This window comes from Astyanax mexicanus, chromosome 1, assembly GCF_023375975.1.
Source record: "Astyanax mexicanus isolate ESR-SI-001 chromosome 1, AstMex3_surface, whole genome shotgun sequence".
Lineage (NCBI taxonomy): Eukaryota > Metazoa > Chordata > Actinopteri > Characiformes > Acestrorhamphidae > Astyanax > Astyanax mexicanus.
In genome coordinates, this window is record NC_064408.1 from 104,761,827 (window position 1) to 104,778,460 (window position 16,634).

The 16,634-nt window shown below is 36.1% G+C and overlaps 1 protein-coding gene across 1 annotated transcript in view; it reads right to left on the minus strand.

Annotated features, from left to right (window-relative positions):
- The window catches only part of acad11 (acyl-CoA dehydrogenase family, member 11), a 113,899-nt gene that overhangs the window by 10,490 nt on the left and 86,775 nt on the right, over positions 1 to 16,634 (minus strand). Inside the window, exons 14-17 of the mRNA XM_049463505.1 lie at positions 11,133 to 11,202; positions 4,691 to 4,776; positions 2,877 to 2,948; positions 588 to 742 (exon numbers count right to left, since the gene is read on the minus strand). Coding sequence (XP_049319462.1) covers positions 588 to 742; positions 2,877 to 2,948; positions 4,691 to 4,776; positions 11,133 to 11,202 — 383 coding nt within the window. The remainder of the gene's footprint in view (positions 1 to 587; positions 743 to 2,876; positions 2,949 to 4,690; positions 4,777 to 11,132; positions 11,203 to 16,634) is intronic.

A 16,634-nucleotide genomic window follows, 5' to 3' on the forward strand; every position in this document is an offset into this window, starting at 1 on the left:
AGGACATGAGTACATATTTCAGTATAAATCTGATCGGACATTAATAAACTCTGATTTTGTTTAGTTACTTCATGTTGGACTCACTACAAGTGTGTATTCTCCTCTATAGAGATTCTCTGGCATGACATAGTGTGTGTTTAGTTCTGGTGTGTTCTTGTGAATATGTGTTTCTGGAGAGCAGCCAGGTGAGTCTGCGTTTTCCAACAGCAAAAAAAAATGTGTAATTTGTGACCCCCTGTCGCCGATCAGTCATGTAGCGTTAAAGTCTCAACAATTAAACTCAACTCGCAATTACAGCACAAGCAGTCGTGTAGTGTGAACAGCACAATGACTGATAACTCAAAAAGTCCTGTAGTATGAACTTGGTATTATATGTACATAATTAAAGACTGTACAATATACACGCATGTCTATAAGCTTCTACTGATGCAGGATCAGTTTCCTCCCTTTCAGTGATGCACATATAAACTACTTGAGTCCTCAGCCATACAGTGTGAGAAATGTGATAATGTGGGTGAATGAAAAATCTCCAAGTCAGGTCTGTGTATGAGAACAAAGGGCCATGTTTACACATATATTTCACTTACATGTTGGTACAGTTTCTTCCCGAAGGTTTGTCTGCTGGCTGCTCTTTTGCACAGGAGCTCCAGAGCATATTCAGACGCACCCACGGCTCTCATGCAGTGGTGCAGCCTGCCTGGACCCAACCGGCCCTGGGCTATCTCAAACCCTCGTCCTTCACCTGAAAACAACCCAAATAAAACAAAATGAACAACACAAAAATGTTCAAAAGTGATGTCCACTGCAATACATACACTGCACCCTGTTTGTCAAAAGTTTGGTATCTGTGCTTTCATTAATATATAGAGCTTTGATCAGGCCCAAAAAGTCTGACCCTACCCTGCCCGAGCATGTGCATGTTCCGCACAATCCGCCCCACACACTGTCATTTTGAGCCCAAGCCTGAATTAAACCTGACATTTTTTTTAGTAAGTAGAGCGTTAAAACTGTGCTTTTAAAATAATTTCCGGGCTGTTTAAATAAGCGAAATCTGTTCAGGATTATGTAAATTATCATTGCAACACTGAAGAAGCACAGACCTATTATTTAAGAAAAATGTTTATTAAGAACAGGCGCATACTTGCGCTGCAAGTCAAATCAGACAAGTGGAGGAGCTCACGTGTGTGTGAGCCCCAGCGCAGCATGATAATAACATTCTAACTTGTGTAACTATTTTTTTAAAACACAGTGTGACTTTGCTATATTGTGATAATCACACCATAGCTTTGTATAAAATAAAAATAGCATTAAAAAACAGATTCCTACATCACAGACCATTTTCTTGAGCCCGACCCGACCCGAGAGAAGTGGTGGAAAATCTCGGCCAGATAATCTAAGCTCTAGTACAGTACATTACATTACATTACATTACATTACATTACTTTACAATTATTATATTACATTTGGCAGACACTTTTGTCCAAAGCGACTTAAAATGGTGAAGTCCAAAAGTAATAGAAGTTAAAGGTAAAAAACATATTTAGATAGGGCCTAAAGAAGGTCAAAGGGAAATAATGGGATAGAGGAGTGAAGGAGAGGAAGAAGGAAATGATGTTAGAAGTAGTTACTCTGTTAGAGGTGTTAGGAGAGTAAGTGCTCTTTGAAGAGCTCTGTCTTCAGGAGTTTATTAAAGATAGAGAGAGATTCTCCTGATCTGGTAGTGGAGGGTAGTTTGTTCCACCATTGGGGAACTCTGTATGAGAACAGTCTGGATTGCTTTGTGTGAATGTTTATTTGGTAAAGCGAGGCGACGTTCACTGGAGGAGCGCAGCGGCCGGGAGGTAAGGAGTGAGTGCAGGTAGGAAGGAGCCTGTTCTGTCATCACCTTGTAGAAGATTGTGAGAGCTTTAGGTGATTGTAAGGGCTTTGGGGCTATTAATAAATAGATTTTTTTTGTTGTTGAAAACACATGCAACAACAATTATCTGCTATTACTATTTGCTATTACATTAATTCACAGGTTGCATATCATTTCTAGAAAGCTTATTAATTATATGAATCCTCTAACCTCCAAGGCTTGTTACATACTAAAGAATACTATTTATTTAATAGAGGGACTTAGAGGGACCTAGAGGGACTGCACACTGATTTTGGGCTATTCTGTAGTTTTAGAAGTGTGTAATTATATAAATAACAAGAACAAAAATATAAATTATAAAAATTTAAAAAGCAAAAGTTACAAAACAAGTAGTAAAGACAATTACATGGCAAAATACATGGAACAGCAGTACGTAAACTGATTGCTAAAAGACGACTTGGGGATGCCTCCATCTGTATGTGAAGTTGCGAGGTGTTATATTGAGTGAGTTAGGCTAAATATTAGCCAATGTGCTCCAGGCAAGGCAGTGAAAATTATGATTGGAGTTACAGTGGGTAGCACAGTGGGTTGTATTGATTGTTGTCAGTGAAAACAACACTAGTTACTGTTATCCTGAAATTTAGTCTGCCAGTGTAGATAAAGCCATTACATTATTTTCGGTTGTATTTACAATTACTTTGGGAAAATTTATATTATTGTAATTATTTTCTTGTGGCACTTGATTGCCTCAAAATACTCTAAGGAGAATCTTCATATGCAGTGTAATCAATAAATAATGCATCAATAATTCACTACAAAAAGCCATTCAGAATAGTGAAGTAGCAATTAGTTCCTGCAACCATATATAGCAGTATCTACATAATGTATTTAATACTTTATTCTGCATTTTGAATAAATACTGCTCTGCCTATTAATACAAAAAAAATCTAATTACACCCATTTACAACAATAAACAAGCTAAATATGCACACATGCATGTGTATATACAGTCTCTCACCTAGAAGAATGTTGGAGGCAGGAACGCGCACGTTGTCAAAGTGGACCTCAAAATGGCCGCCATGGCTAGCATCTGTGGAGAAGAAAGAGCAGGAAGATAAACATCTCAGACTCAGCTGGATTCCAGAGGACCTGCGGTACACGGCTCTTTGTCTCACTGCACACACATATATCAATGAGATTAATGGATAGCGACAAGAAAACAGAAAAAAGGAAAGAGCTTTTGCCAGAATCAGCAGATGAGGAGGACAGACAGAGGTCATCATTCAGCAGAAGAAAAGAAAAGAAAAGAAAGAAAGACAGATAGACAGAGGACATTTGTGAGATGCATTGTACAGGCCACAAGCACTGAGGACTGAAGTGAGCAGTTAAGCTTCAAACATTCACTCATGGTTGAAAGATTATAAACACTCATACGGGACAGAAATGCCATCATTATATAATTAAAGTTTCAATTATTTATTTAAACTGTTTTTAAATGTCTTTGTCTTGTTAAAGGACCAATATGTAACTCATTTTCAGTAGTAAATGATAAAATGATCAGGATGTATCATCAGATATTAAGGAAACATGTTGAGTGAAAGTACTGGCAGCTCTTGTCAGCACGGCTTCAGCAGTACGTTCCTATTTTAAGTGTGGATTTTGTGTTTGTTTTGCCCTCTGTCTCCGCCTGATGCTCGTTCCCCAACACTAACTCCACCCACACCGAGGTTACCAGCTAGCAGAGCTGGTTCAGTTTTAAAAACCTCAGCTGCCGCACAGCTTAAAAAGCCTCAGCATGTCTTAAGAATGCTCAGTGACCAAAGCAGGAATATAACAAGAGTGAATACTGGCAGTGAGTTTGAAAGTTGGAGATTTAGAGCTCAAAAAGACACAAGACCGTCCCAGAGCTGCTACTTTGCTCCTGAACAGGTAAGTTAAGCTAACTGGCTATAGCTAATTTAATCAGGTAACGTTAATTTATCACCACCACTAGATGTGCTTACTTGGGACTGGTGTTAAAATAATTTAAAAATTGAGTGTTAGCATTCATTTCAGTGATCTGTGTGCAGCTGCTATAAAAAAAAACAGAAATACCTGAGAGAGATAGTTAGGTTGGCAAGGTGTAGCTGTATCTCAGGTGCGGCGCTCGCACGGCACATAGCGAAGCTTTAGGTCTCCCATGTGTAACATACAGTCAATATAACTCGGGTTTTAGAAGAGTTTAGAATTGCTGTATTTCTCCTCTCCTCTCGCTCGTACTTTACGTTTTCCGCCTCTCCTACTAGTCTAAACTTTGTGTAGATTGTGTAGATTCAGCATGCTGAATTTGGCAACCCAAATAAGCTTTGCATCTAGGAAGGGGTGGGCGGAGCAGACTACTCTGTAGTGCTCTGTACTACTCCGTGATGTTTTAAAACTTGACTGCTGTAGCCATTTCACACGCTCTCTCTCAGTTCGTACAGAATGTACCTTTGATAATAATAATGCAAAATGCTGTTATTGAGTTAAACTTTCTACCAGATTTTACTGCTGTGTGGGGGTGACTGGGGTCAAGATATTGGATGATCACCACCCTCACTTCATCCCCAATTCCCCAACTCATCCTAAAAATACTGGACAGATCACTATCAATCCAGTGCTCCACAGCTCACTGCGGGAAGGTTGTAGATATCTAGTCCATAAATGGCATTAGACATGGGACAGGGTTTATGTTTATCTGCTCCAGAGAGTCCTATTCTATATTCTGCCTGTGTCAGCAATGAGTGCACATTTAAGTAGCTGAATGCATTCATTAGTTTAGTGCAGTGTAGTGTAGTGAAACCTGAAACTCACCATCCTGTCCGAACACAGTGAGCGGTCGGATCTTTTTCACTCCAGGTGTGTCCATAGGAACCAAAATCATACTGTGCTGACCATGCCTGAAAAACACACACATACAAAACACTGACTCAGTGTGAAAAACACACACACAGCTCTAGAAAAAATGGAAGAGACCACTTCAGTTTCTGAATCAGTTTCTCTGATTTTGCTATTTATAGGCATATGTTTGAGTAAAATGAACATTGTTGTTTTATTCTATAAACAACAGACAACATTTCTCCCAAATTCCAAATAAAAATATTGTCATTTAGAGCATTTATTTGCAAAAATGGCTGAGATAACAAAAAAAAAGATGTAGAGCTTTCAGAACTCAAATAATGCAAAGAAAACAAGTTCATAAAGTTTTAATAGTTAAAAAAAAAAATCAATATTTGGTCAAATTACCCTGGTTTTTAATCACAGTTTAATGCATCTTGCCCATGTTCTCCTCCACCAGTCTTACACACTGCTTTTGGATAACTTTATGGCACTCCTAGTGCAAAATTTCAAGCAGTTCAGCTTGGTTTGATGGCTTTTGATTATCTGTCTTCCTCTTGATTATATTCCAGAGGTTTTCAATTTGGTAAAATGAAAGAAATTCATAATTTTTAAGTGGTCTCTTATTTTTTTCCAGAGCTGTAAACCACTCCAGCAATGTACTGTTATGTGCTTGTTTTTATCTGATCTAGTTTGAAAGTTACAAAAATAACTACTACAAAAATGTCCCTACGCACATTCAGTTCACTCTGCTGCTGGCTGGTTATTCAGTGGGCAGGACTAGAACAGGCTTTAGATATACTGTATTAAATGCAAACGGAGAGTAAATGAGGACAGAGGGAAGTTTCTCTCTCTCTCGTTTCTCTCTCCTCTAACAAAGTCATCGCATTCTCTGCGGCAAACCTTCTTGTCAAATTTAGGTGAGGTCGTGAGCAGAAAGAGCTGGAGAGCAAGAGATGAATTCTAATACATAGAGAGTGTCTCCCTGTGGAGCAGATGAAGAAGAGAAGACAACCAAGCAGAGAAAATGAGAGCGAGAGAAACATTCGCACTCATGGATGCACATACACGCTTATTAACAGACTGGCCTGGAGGCTAAGGCTTACGGATCTGCATATTAAACTCTCGGGCCCTGTCAATCATTAAGTAATTGCAGGATCGATCTCCAGCGATGGCGCAGCCTGTTTTGCTGGGAGTCGTCTGGGAGACGACAGGCTCTCGCTTTCTCTGCTCATCACTCAGTGTAATGCTAGTCAGTGTGGGAGGCCGTTAGCTGATGTAAGAGGACTGGCAGGTAGTGTTCTCCTCCAAACATGTAGAGCTGTCCAATGATGTTGCGTCAGAAATGTCAGAAATGACGAGGGTGCCTGGCTTAATGTGACTGGGAGCAAGAACATGTTAAACATCACCTTTCCAGCTCTGCATTGTGTAACACAGGGAGTCCTACATACTGGGTGTGTATTGGAAAAAGTTGGGTTTAAAAAATATGTATATTATGCCTTACATACTATTATGTTGTTCTGTGATATACATCACAATATCAAAAAATGCAAGAAATAAGGACTGGAGGACTGCCTCAAAAAGATATGTCAGTGAAAAGAAGAGTACACATTTTCCTTTGGCATAATATATATATAAAAAAATAAGAGACCACTTAAAAATCATGAGTTTCTTTCATTTTACCAAATTGAAAACTTCAGGAATGAAATCAAGAGAAAGATGGATGATCACAAGCCATCAAACCAAGCTGAACTGCCTGAATTTTTGCACCAGGAGTGGAATAAAGTTATCTAAAAGCAGTGTGTAAGACTGGTGGAGGAGAACATTTCAAGATGAATGAAAACTGTAATTAAAAACCAGGGTTATTCCACCAAACATTAATTTCTGAACTTTTAAAAATATATGAATATGAACTTGAATTATTTGCATTACTTGAGGTCTGAAAGCTCTGCATCTTTTTTGTTATTTAGGCCATTTCTCATTTCTCTATTAACTAAATGCTCTAAACTAAATATATTAAATATTTTTAGTTGGAATTTGGGAGAAATGTCTGTAGTTTATAGAATAAAACAACAATGTTCATTTTACTCAAACAAATACCTATAAATAACAAAATCAGAAAAACTGATTCAGAAACTGAAGTGATCACTTTTTTTTTTCCAAAGCTGTATTTATATATACATATATATATAAACCATATCTAGGATGTATGTTACTCTTTTAAAACCAGCCAACAATCCTACATTTGTGTAGAATGAAATGCTGCATAATGTCAACTGAGTAATACTAATCAGGAATTGTTTACTTTTATCATTAGTTACTGTACAATAAACAATACTAACCAAACCATCTCTTTAAGAAAGTCTTCAGTATAAAAAAATAAGAAAATATCCATATATCAAATGATCAAAATATATTGTTTTGCAATAACATCGATTCTCAAATCACAATATATCATCTTGCTTAAAATATTACATATAGCAACATATTGAATCATAACCCCTGTAAGTCAATAGTTTTGCCAATACACAGTTCTAGACTCCTTTTCTATTCCCCACAGCTCCTCTGCCTCAGATCACTCTTTCTTCTTCATTACACACTGTATTAATATTACTCTAAAATAATACATTCTAATGCTGTAAAACACCACAGCCTTAAATACTGTTGAGAAAGAAGAAGAAGAAGAAGAAGAAGGAAAGTATGTTATCTACATCTGTGAGAACAGTGTGGGATAGTGTGGTTGCTGGGTGGAGATGTTATTGTGTCAGATGTTTAAAGTACAGCACTCTCACATTCTCACACCCTCAACCACACCCATATATATACACACACACATTCTCATACAAGTAAATCTGTACACCTGCTTTCACACACTCAACAGCACAGAGACGTCCAGGAAAAGAGTGAGAGAGAATGAAAAATGAAAAAAAAAAAAAAACCTATTAACCCTTAGTTAAGGGATGATTCGATGGTTCTATGTGTTCTTAAATGTAGAATACTGTCTGATACTGATTCAATAGTTGTATGATTCTGGCAATTTCTTATTATTCTTTTAATAAGTAGTTATAAGTAGTTATATAATTTAATACAGTAGTTCACTTTTGAGAACGCTTTCATTATGTGACATTCTGCACTGATTACATTTATATATAGGGATACTCAATGATAGTGGAATTATATTGGTATCAGCTTTATAATCATCGGCCTTCGCATTCTTACAACTGGCCAAAACTTTAATGTCGATTGATTTAAGATCATTTATATTATTTATGTTCACTTTAAAGTCATAAAGACATGAGGTGTGTAGTGTGTTTGTATTTTATAAATGTGTAATACATGACATCAGCATTGCCCCACACTGGTGCATCTCTACTAATATATAAGTTAATTTTGCTATTTGTAGGTATAATTTTGAGTTAAATGAACAATGATGTTTTATTCTATAAACTGCGGACAACATTTCTCCCAAATTCCAAATAAAAATATTGTCATTTAGAGCATTTATTTACAGAATATGGGAAATGTCTAAAATAACAAAAAAGATGCAGAGCTTTCAGACCACAAATATTGCAAAGAAAACAAGTTCATATTCATAAAGTTTCAAGATTTCAGAAATCAATATTTGGTGGAATAACCTTGTTTTTTAATCACATTTTTCATGCATCTTGACATGTTTTCCTCCACCAGTCTTACACACTGCTTTTGGATACTTTATGCCACTCCTAGTGCAAAATTTCAAGCAGTTCAGTTTGGTTTGATGGCTTGTGATCATCCATCTTCCTCTTGATTATATTCCAGAGGTTTTCAATTTGGTAAAATCAATATATGTATTATAAACTCACATTATCGTGCTCCTCTCTCTCACTCCTATGCATTTTCAGAGACAGTTTAAAAACAGAAAGGACATGTTTCATGTTTAATCAGCCATTACAGAAGATGTGGTCAGATGTGGCACTAATGTATTGCTCAAATGGATTTGGCAGCGTGGTCAAATACAGCTGAAAATAGATGAACAGCTGTGTAACAGCCACATGCCCACATTTTACATTCCTGTGTCTACAGGCAAAGAGTGCTGTTGTATTTATTAATGCTTCTGTTTTATACTGCAGACACTAAATTGTTTTGTCACCTTCTGAAAATCTCTCATTCGTGCAGTCTGTAAAAAATGTCTGTTTATTGCACCAAGATGATGAAAGAGGGCGCTGTGCGTAAACTCAACAGTTTAGGGGTAATAGGGGTAAAAATGTGGGGTTGTATATTGGCTCAGGCTTAAAATGGCCAATTCATAATCCATAAAAAAAGTGTCTGGTTGATATTACGTTTCTCTTATTTATGCTATAGAATAATTTAAAAGCATTGATACCATTATATATTTAAGACATATTTTTTATGTAAAGAATTACACATGCATTTAAGCCTTTCCGATCATTAACCACATCTCAACCAACCTCTCCCTTTTAGAAAAAATCTGTTTTTTTTGTTTTGTTTTGTTTTTTAATGTAAGTTACTTTATTTAAGGTGCCTTTATTACAGTAAAAGACCAAGTTTGCAAAACAGATAAAGGTATATTTAAGAAAAGCATACGTCATATATATATATATACATATATATATATATATATATATATATATATATATATATATATATATATATATATATAGTCTTAATAGAACACTGTTTTGTTTTTTTGTTTTTTTAATGTAAAAAGTTAAATAAAAATACAGAATAAAAGGAAGAAATGGATTATATTTGCTTACTTATCAAAAGGGTTCATTTTATTTACATTTTGTGTCAACAGATTCAAAATGTGCATTGATTGGCTGACCACTGAAATGACAAAATTGTGGGGAAGAATTATATTATGTATTATATTATGTATTTTGTCTGTAAAATTTACAAATGTTAAACACAAACCAGCATCTGGATTAACCTGGAGTTTAGCTGCTTTGCACCAGAACACAGCAGCCCTCCACTGAGACTGACTGTACAGTTTTTACTCAGAGCTTCAATACTCCTTTTCTATTCTGCCTTAGAACATTCATTTTTTTTTTATCATGACACACTGTATTAATCATTCATTTTCTTTCAATAGAAATAGACCACTCCTCCTCAAAACCCTCTCTACCTCTGTCTTTCCAAAAAATCTGGAATCGGAAATCCCTCTGTAACTCCAGGCCAGTCAGAGTCTGAGTGTTGAACTGCAGAGCAGGTCAAGGCTGAAGACTGGAATTGTGTTTAGAGACGGTTCAGTGAGAGGAATGCAGACAGTCAGACCTCCACACTGACCACAGCTTCTGCGCTCAGCCAGTGCCCATGTGTGTGTGTGTGTGTGTGTGTGTATTTCTTCACTGCGTCTCACACAGAGGACGTTGTTTTGAGTGAAGTGGAAATTCTTTCTGGAGCTTCTAGGCTGGATGAAATTAGCCTGGTGCTAATGTACACACCCACACTTAAATAAAAAAAGCCTGCTTAAGACAAATAATCCTCATCATTACAGCCCATTTTAATCTCACATGGGTCCCATCCAGGTTTATTTTTAACTCCTTCTGGTCCTATCAGTGACTCTATTAAATGAAGATATAGAAGACAGAGCCACCCCAGTAATAAGCCAGGTACCACCACAGTCTTAGTTTGGTATTAGTTTTCTTGACAATGTATTGTAACAATAATCTAATATATAATATAGCTCTGGAAAATATAAAAAGAGACCACCTAAAAATTGAGTTTCTTTGATTTTACCAAATTAAAAACCTCTGGAATATAATCAATAGGAAGATGAATGTTCACAAGCCATCAAACCAAGCTGAACAACTTTTTGCACCAGTCTGCTGGAACGACCATATACATAATAATATATTAATTCTAAAAACTGGAGTGTTGGGTCGCTTTTCGCAAGAGTTCTTCTGGCCACGTCACACGTCTTTACGTACTTACGTCACACGTACAGCCTCTTAAAGAGGATCCTGCTCAGTTTTACTGAACACAAGTGGCTGGTGGAGCAATGGAGACTTCAGAAGGGACAATTTGGAGCTCAGAAGCTTATTCACTCATAGTAAAAACAAAGAAATGAAGGAGTGAGAACTCTCTCTGACTAGACATAACCTGGAATCGGATTCATCCGCTCTAAAAGAACACCGCATCACACCAACCCAGTTTAAAATGATTATTCAGGATGCTCTGTGCAATTACCCATTCTCACCAGATAGGGCCCTAAATCCCAAAACTTAAGGACATCAGCTTTAATTTAATTTCCACATTATAGATTAATGTTTCCAGTATAAAATTAACAATGTAATAAAAACATAAAAAAAAAATAAAGAAAATACATTGAATCATTAGAGGTTCGTCCAAACCTTTGACTTCAACACTAATTCCAAAAGCAGAACTGTGTTCATAATATAAAAGAACAGATTAATACCTGTCATTTTGGTTGACTGTTTTGCTCCTGCACATCACCACAGCGATCTTGCACATGGGGTTTCCTGCACCTGCAGAGACAAAGACAAGCAAAAAGGACAAGTGATGAAATATAATGCAAAACAGTTAAAAGCATTCTGGGTTCAAACACTGACAGACTTTAAAGAGATTGTCTCCTACTCGTGTAATGCATTTTAAACAGTAAAATTAACTTTTTTAATAAATTTGAAATTAAATCAATGCCTTAAGGAACATTTAATTGTGTATTAAAATGCTGATTCATTTGAAAATAGCTTGTTCCAAAAAGGATGTATTAGAGAGCCTATTTTTATTCCTGTGAGACTTTCTTGTGTCTGAATTTAAAGGATCCAATTTCTCTTGGCACAAATCTTATTACTTTTAATGCAGGTAAATGCAGATGAAAGCAGCTGCTACAGTATAATACTATGTGATGATAATTTAAATAAGAATGGCTACAAGTCTAGTCTAGTTAATTGTGTTGGGTAATAATGGCTAAGTAATTTCTAGCTACACCAATTAAGCTGCTTTAGACAAAAACACTGTACACTATAAAATACTATATATGCAGAAAAGTATATGGATATCTAGTCATTCAGTGTTTCTTCTGATATCAAGGGTATTAAAAATAGTTTATCCTACTTTTGTTGGAGTAACTGTCTCTACTAGATTTTGGAGCATTGCTCTGAGGATTTGATTGCATTCACACTTTTTTTAAATCTACAGGCTCAGCTTTAGGATGCTGCTGCTTTATGAGTTGCTACTTCATTGTCAGTTCACATCTGTTTCAGCCTTATAGAATCCTAAAAATCACACTCACATACACTGCTGATGGAATTGAAATGTTCTCTCAGATATTCTAATCTTTACTGCATAGATGTTTGTGGTTTGTCCTCTAGAGGGAGCTATTTCTCAGTCTATGCAATAGTAACACTGTCCAGCAGGATCAAAATGAATGAGAGAAAAGTGATGTGTGTGTTTTTTTTATCATAAAACAAAAGCATAATATAATAAACATATTATTAGAATATAGACTTTCTGTCCAATAAAAAATATACAGCTCAGGAAAAAAAAGGATACCACCTAAAAATTATGAGTTTCTTTTATTTTAACAAATTAAAAACCTATAGAATATAATCAAGACGAAGATGGATGATCACAAGCCATATAACCAAGATGAACTGCTGGAATTTTTGCACCAGAAGTGGCATGAAGTTATTCAAAATCAGCGTGCAAGACTGGTGGAGGAGAACATGCAAAGACCCATAAAAACTCTAAATGACAATATTTCTATTTGGAATTTGTGAGAAATGTTGTTCATAGTTTATAGAATAAAACAAGAATGTCCATTTTACTCAAACATATACCTATAAATAGCAAAATCAGAGAAACTGATTCAGAAACTGTGCTAGTCCAGAGCTGTGTATTTTTTATAACATGTCTTCAGCTAAAGCTGATCAAAATCACCATGTTAAAAATGAGGTCCCACATGAAATGCTTGGATGGTAAGATAAAATGGAAACACTGAGCAACAAGTTTTAATAAAAGGAGGATAAAAATATTGTTTAGACAAATACAAAAAATATACAAAAAAAAAGCCTGACCTACAATGTATAAAAAGCAATTATTACATTAATCTGACAGTGGAATAATTCCTCCCACTGTCAAAAAAGAGACATAAACAGCATATTTGCTTTGAATTAAGCATTTCATTTAAATTCTTCAAAATACAGAAGAGCAGACTTGTCTTCACTTTGACAGTATTAATATTTACACTTGTCCCAGTCCAACCTTACACTCTAGTTTTGAGTCCAACCAATTTACACGAGGAATCAAGTTTTTCCTCAAATGTGTAACGTTGGTTCGTATATTAACCAACCATGGCTAACCTCCACCATACCTTTACCATTTCTTAACCAACATGAAATGAGGCCTTAAATAGGCCACCACTGGTCTACCCAACCCAGCCAAAACCAACAGATTTCCACTGCAGGGGGATACAATTATAAACAAAACAAACAATAAATCAAATAAACATACAATGGAAAAATTAAATTCTCAAAAAAAATAATTATGCATACCATAGGCCACAATCCAATAAAATAAACATGAAAATAAGAAAAGGAAAGAACCCCCTCAAAATGGTATGGCCCAAAATGGGCCCAGTGAGCATGCCCCAATTTTGCTCAGGCCCTATATAAGGGCAGCTTAAACAATGATTGGGCCCTTTGCCAGACCAGGAAGAGAGTACAGGTGAGTGTTTGAATGTGAATGACTGTACCGGCAGCTATTTAAACAGAAATGTGTCCCAGTAGCATACATTTAAACTGTAAAATATGTGAACTGTACCAAGCTAGCAAAATGTTAAACTTTTTAATGGGGAAATTAGTATTAACTTGTTAAGCTGTGTATGTGTATGCACTGAGTAGGGACAGAACAGGACTGAAAACGAATTTGTTTGTTCTGTCACAACTAGCTACAAAATAATACATGTATTTATAACTTAATCTGAACTTCAGCACAGCACACTGACTCACGCTGAAGCATCTATAATGCAGGGGTTAAACTGGGCCGGAGTTCAGTGGAGCAGAGAGAGAAGCTCCCGCATGTTTGGCTCATGTGAACTGCAAGCAAAGCTGAGCCCCCTAAGCTGTATTCTGATATAATATAAATAACTTTGAATACATAATTAAATCCACTTAAATAACTGATGTAAGATGATGTAATAATTGCAGTGAGAAGTGACTTTGAAATGGGAACTGCAATCAAACTTACACACTTAGTAGGGCTGCTCAATATATACACACATGTACATATACTGTATATACATGCGTATTGTTCGCCTCACAGGACATTTTTTCAAAGTTTATTTTTTGATGTTTTTTTGTAGCTTGATACAAAGAAAAATTTGCCCTGTTCATATTTTACATAACATCTACTAGATGTCTAAGATTAAAATCACGAAATGTTGAATCATTGCCTTCTAGCTAAATCTGCTGTTATTTCATGTATTTTTAACACAATATATATTATATAGCTTCAGTCAGCTGTTTTGCCAACTTCTTTAAAATAAAAAGATATTTTTATTTATTTAGGTACTGTATAAAGAGTATAATAATATTGTACACTAATTATGTTGAAAGCTGTAGTTAATAGTGTTTATATTTCAACAGGAAATGACTGAATTAAATCAGACTGCATAAACTACTGTATGGATTATCATCATCAATAAATCTTACATATTTTATTGTGAATTTCACATTCCAGGAAAGCTCATTCAAAATTCATTGGTTTTGCATTAGAGTTCATTTTTTGCAGCTCTATTATTTAAGAAAAATCATGGCTTCAATTAGGTTAGTGAAGTGATTCTGTTGTGTTTGTTCTATGGGGACATTTTCGCTCACTTTGAAATAATTTTCTGAATAAAGAAACAAAGAAAAATAAAGAATAAAGGCTGAAAGATGTTAGAGCTTAGTCAGGATGGGGACATAAATACTGCACTCAGTTGGATTCTGTCTTACCCCGGCTGTTTTTTATTCGAGATCTGTCTGCACTCTTATTTGATTTTACTTTTTAATTCTAATTTTCATGCCAGGTCAAGTTAAGAAGCTTTTTTTGTCATTCTATCTGAGTACAGTGCAATGAAGTAACATGGGAAAAACAGTACAATATAGGCAAACAAGTGCAAACTTACAAAAGACTGTGATCTGGGTGAGATTAGTTTCACAGGGAGACGTCTGTAAAAAATGTTTCACACTTCTACTCAGCGATAAAACTCTTGCATCCGGACTACATTTGAAAAAAAAAAGGAGGACCAGAGAGTTTCCTTGCTTTCACGGTCACATGACATCATGGTCAGTAGCTCCTCTATTTCCACTCACTGTTGTGTTTACGTGGATCTCAGTGGAAACATGCGCCCAAAGTGTAATTATGATGCGTAGCAATGGACAAATAGCTATTTTATTAAACGGGAAGTAGCGAAACTCACAGATGTCTGAGTGGGACTAAAATTACCAGAGGACCACAGAGTTTACTGAAAAACAGAAGGTAATTCTGTCTGGACATCTGAGAAAAACACGTACATGTGATTTTATTCCGGACGGGGAACATTATTGTATTTATTGTAGTCTTCTAGTTCTATAGCCTTATCCGGACGGGGTTAGTTTCTTAGGGGGTCCTGGGGTAATTTTCTCTTTTATGTGATTTTATTCCATTTCTTAATAAAATAAGCTATAACTACCCTGCTAATTACCTGTATCATTTTCTCAGATGGGCAAGCAATATGAATGTAAATAAATCACTGGCTGAAGCATCTGAACAAAAGTGAATTTAACTCATGGTTTCTTTTTTTCATTGTGCACACTGTCACACACGTGCATGAAAGATCAGGAAGGGAGGCCTGGGACCGGCGACAGAGCAGGGAGCCCTGGGGACTGGAAGAAGGAGTGGCCTCACAGTTTTTTCTTGTTTTCTTCTTTTCCTGTTTATCATCTGATTCTCTAACAGTGAAATCCAAACAAAACTGATCTACAGTACAGATTAAACCTAGCCCAACCAAACCAAACCAGTCCCACACCCCGGAGGAGCTCTCCACGGATCACTGATCGCATGCAGACGGTACACCTTTATAACTCTATTCAAATTAGCCTCATTTGGATGAGGCACATTTAGGGATGTCGTAAAAAACACTGTAATTATGGCTTAATGACTTAATTAATATGTAGGCAAGTCTATAGAGGAAGATCATTTGAGGGGTAATTACACGTCTGTACCTGAGGGTCAAATATAAATGTGTTTATCTGCTGTGCTGAAAGACTGGATCACTCCCTCTTTCTTTTATTTTCTGTATGTATGTATGTGTGTGTGTGCGTGTGCGTGTGCGTGTGCGTGTGTGTAAGAGTGTGTGTGTTATTGGATGTAAAGTTATTGAATAAAAGTTTCTGAAAGAGAAACGAAATATTCTCCAGGAGAGAATGACCAGAAGAACTCACCACAGTCACACAACTCTGCTGTTAAATATGTGAGGAATGTTCGTACACACAAATGCGCACGCACACACACACGCCTCTAAGCACAGGCAGTGCGTACTTTAGCTTGACAATAAATAGACATGAATGAATAAAAAAATGCTACAAAGTATAAAAACAATAGACTTATAGTTTAGCGATTTTGTACTCAATTCAATAAGCTCCTGATGACAAACATCTGATCACTGACTAAAAATTAACAATAATGACTGAAAAAACTAAAAAATACTGAAAAATACTCAGACACATACTGTTGGAAAATTTCCCCTGTAAGGTAATGGGGCATTCAGCACCTGCACTATGAAAACAACACATAATAAATGTTTAAACCAGTGCATCCAATAAACCCACTTAACACATACAGACTGCCAGCTCAAATCTGATTTTAACGCATATCTAGACTGTATCCACGTTGATTTTTAATAATCTGGAAGACCAGAAGTAGCACATTAGTAACA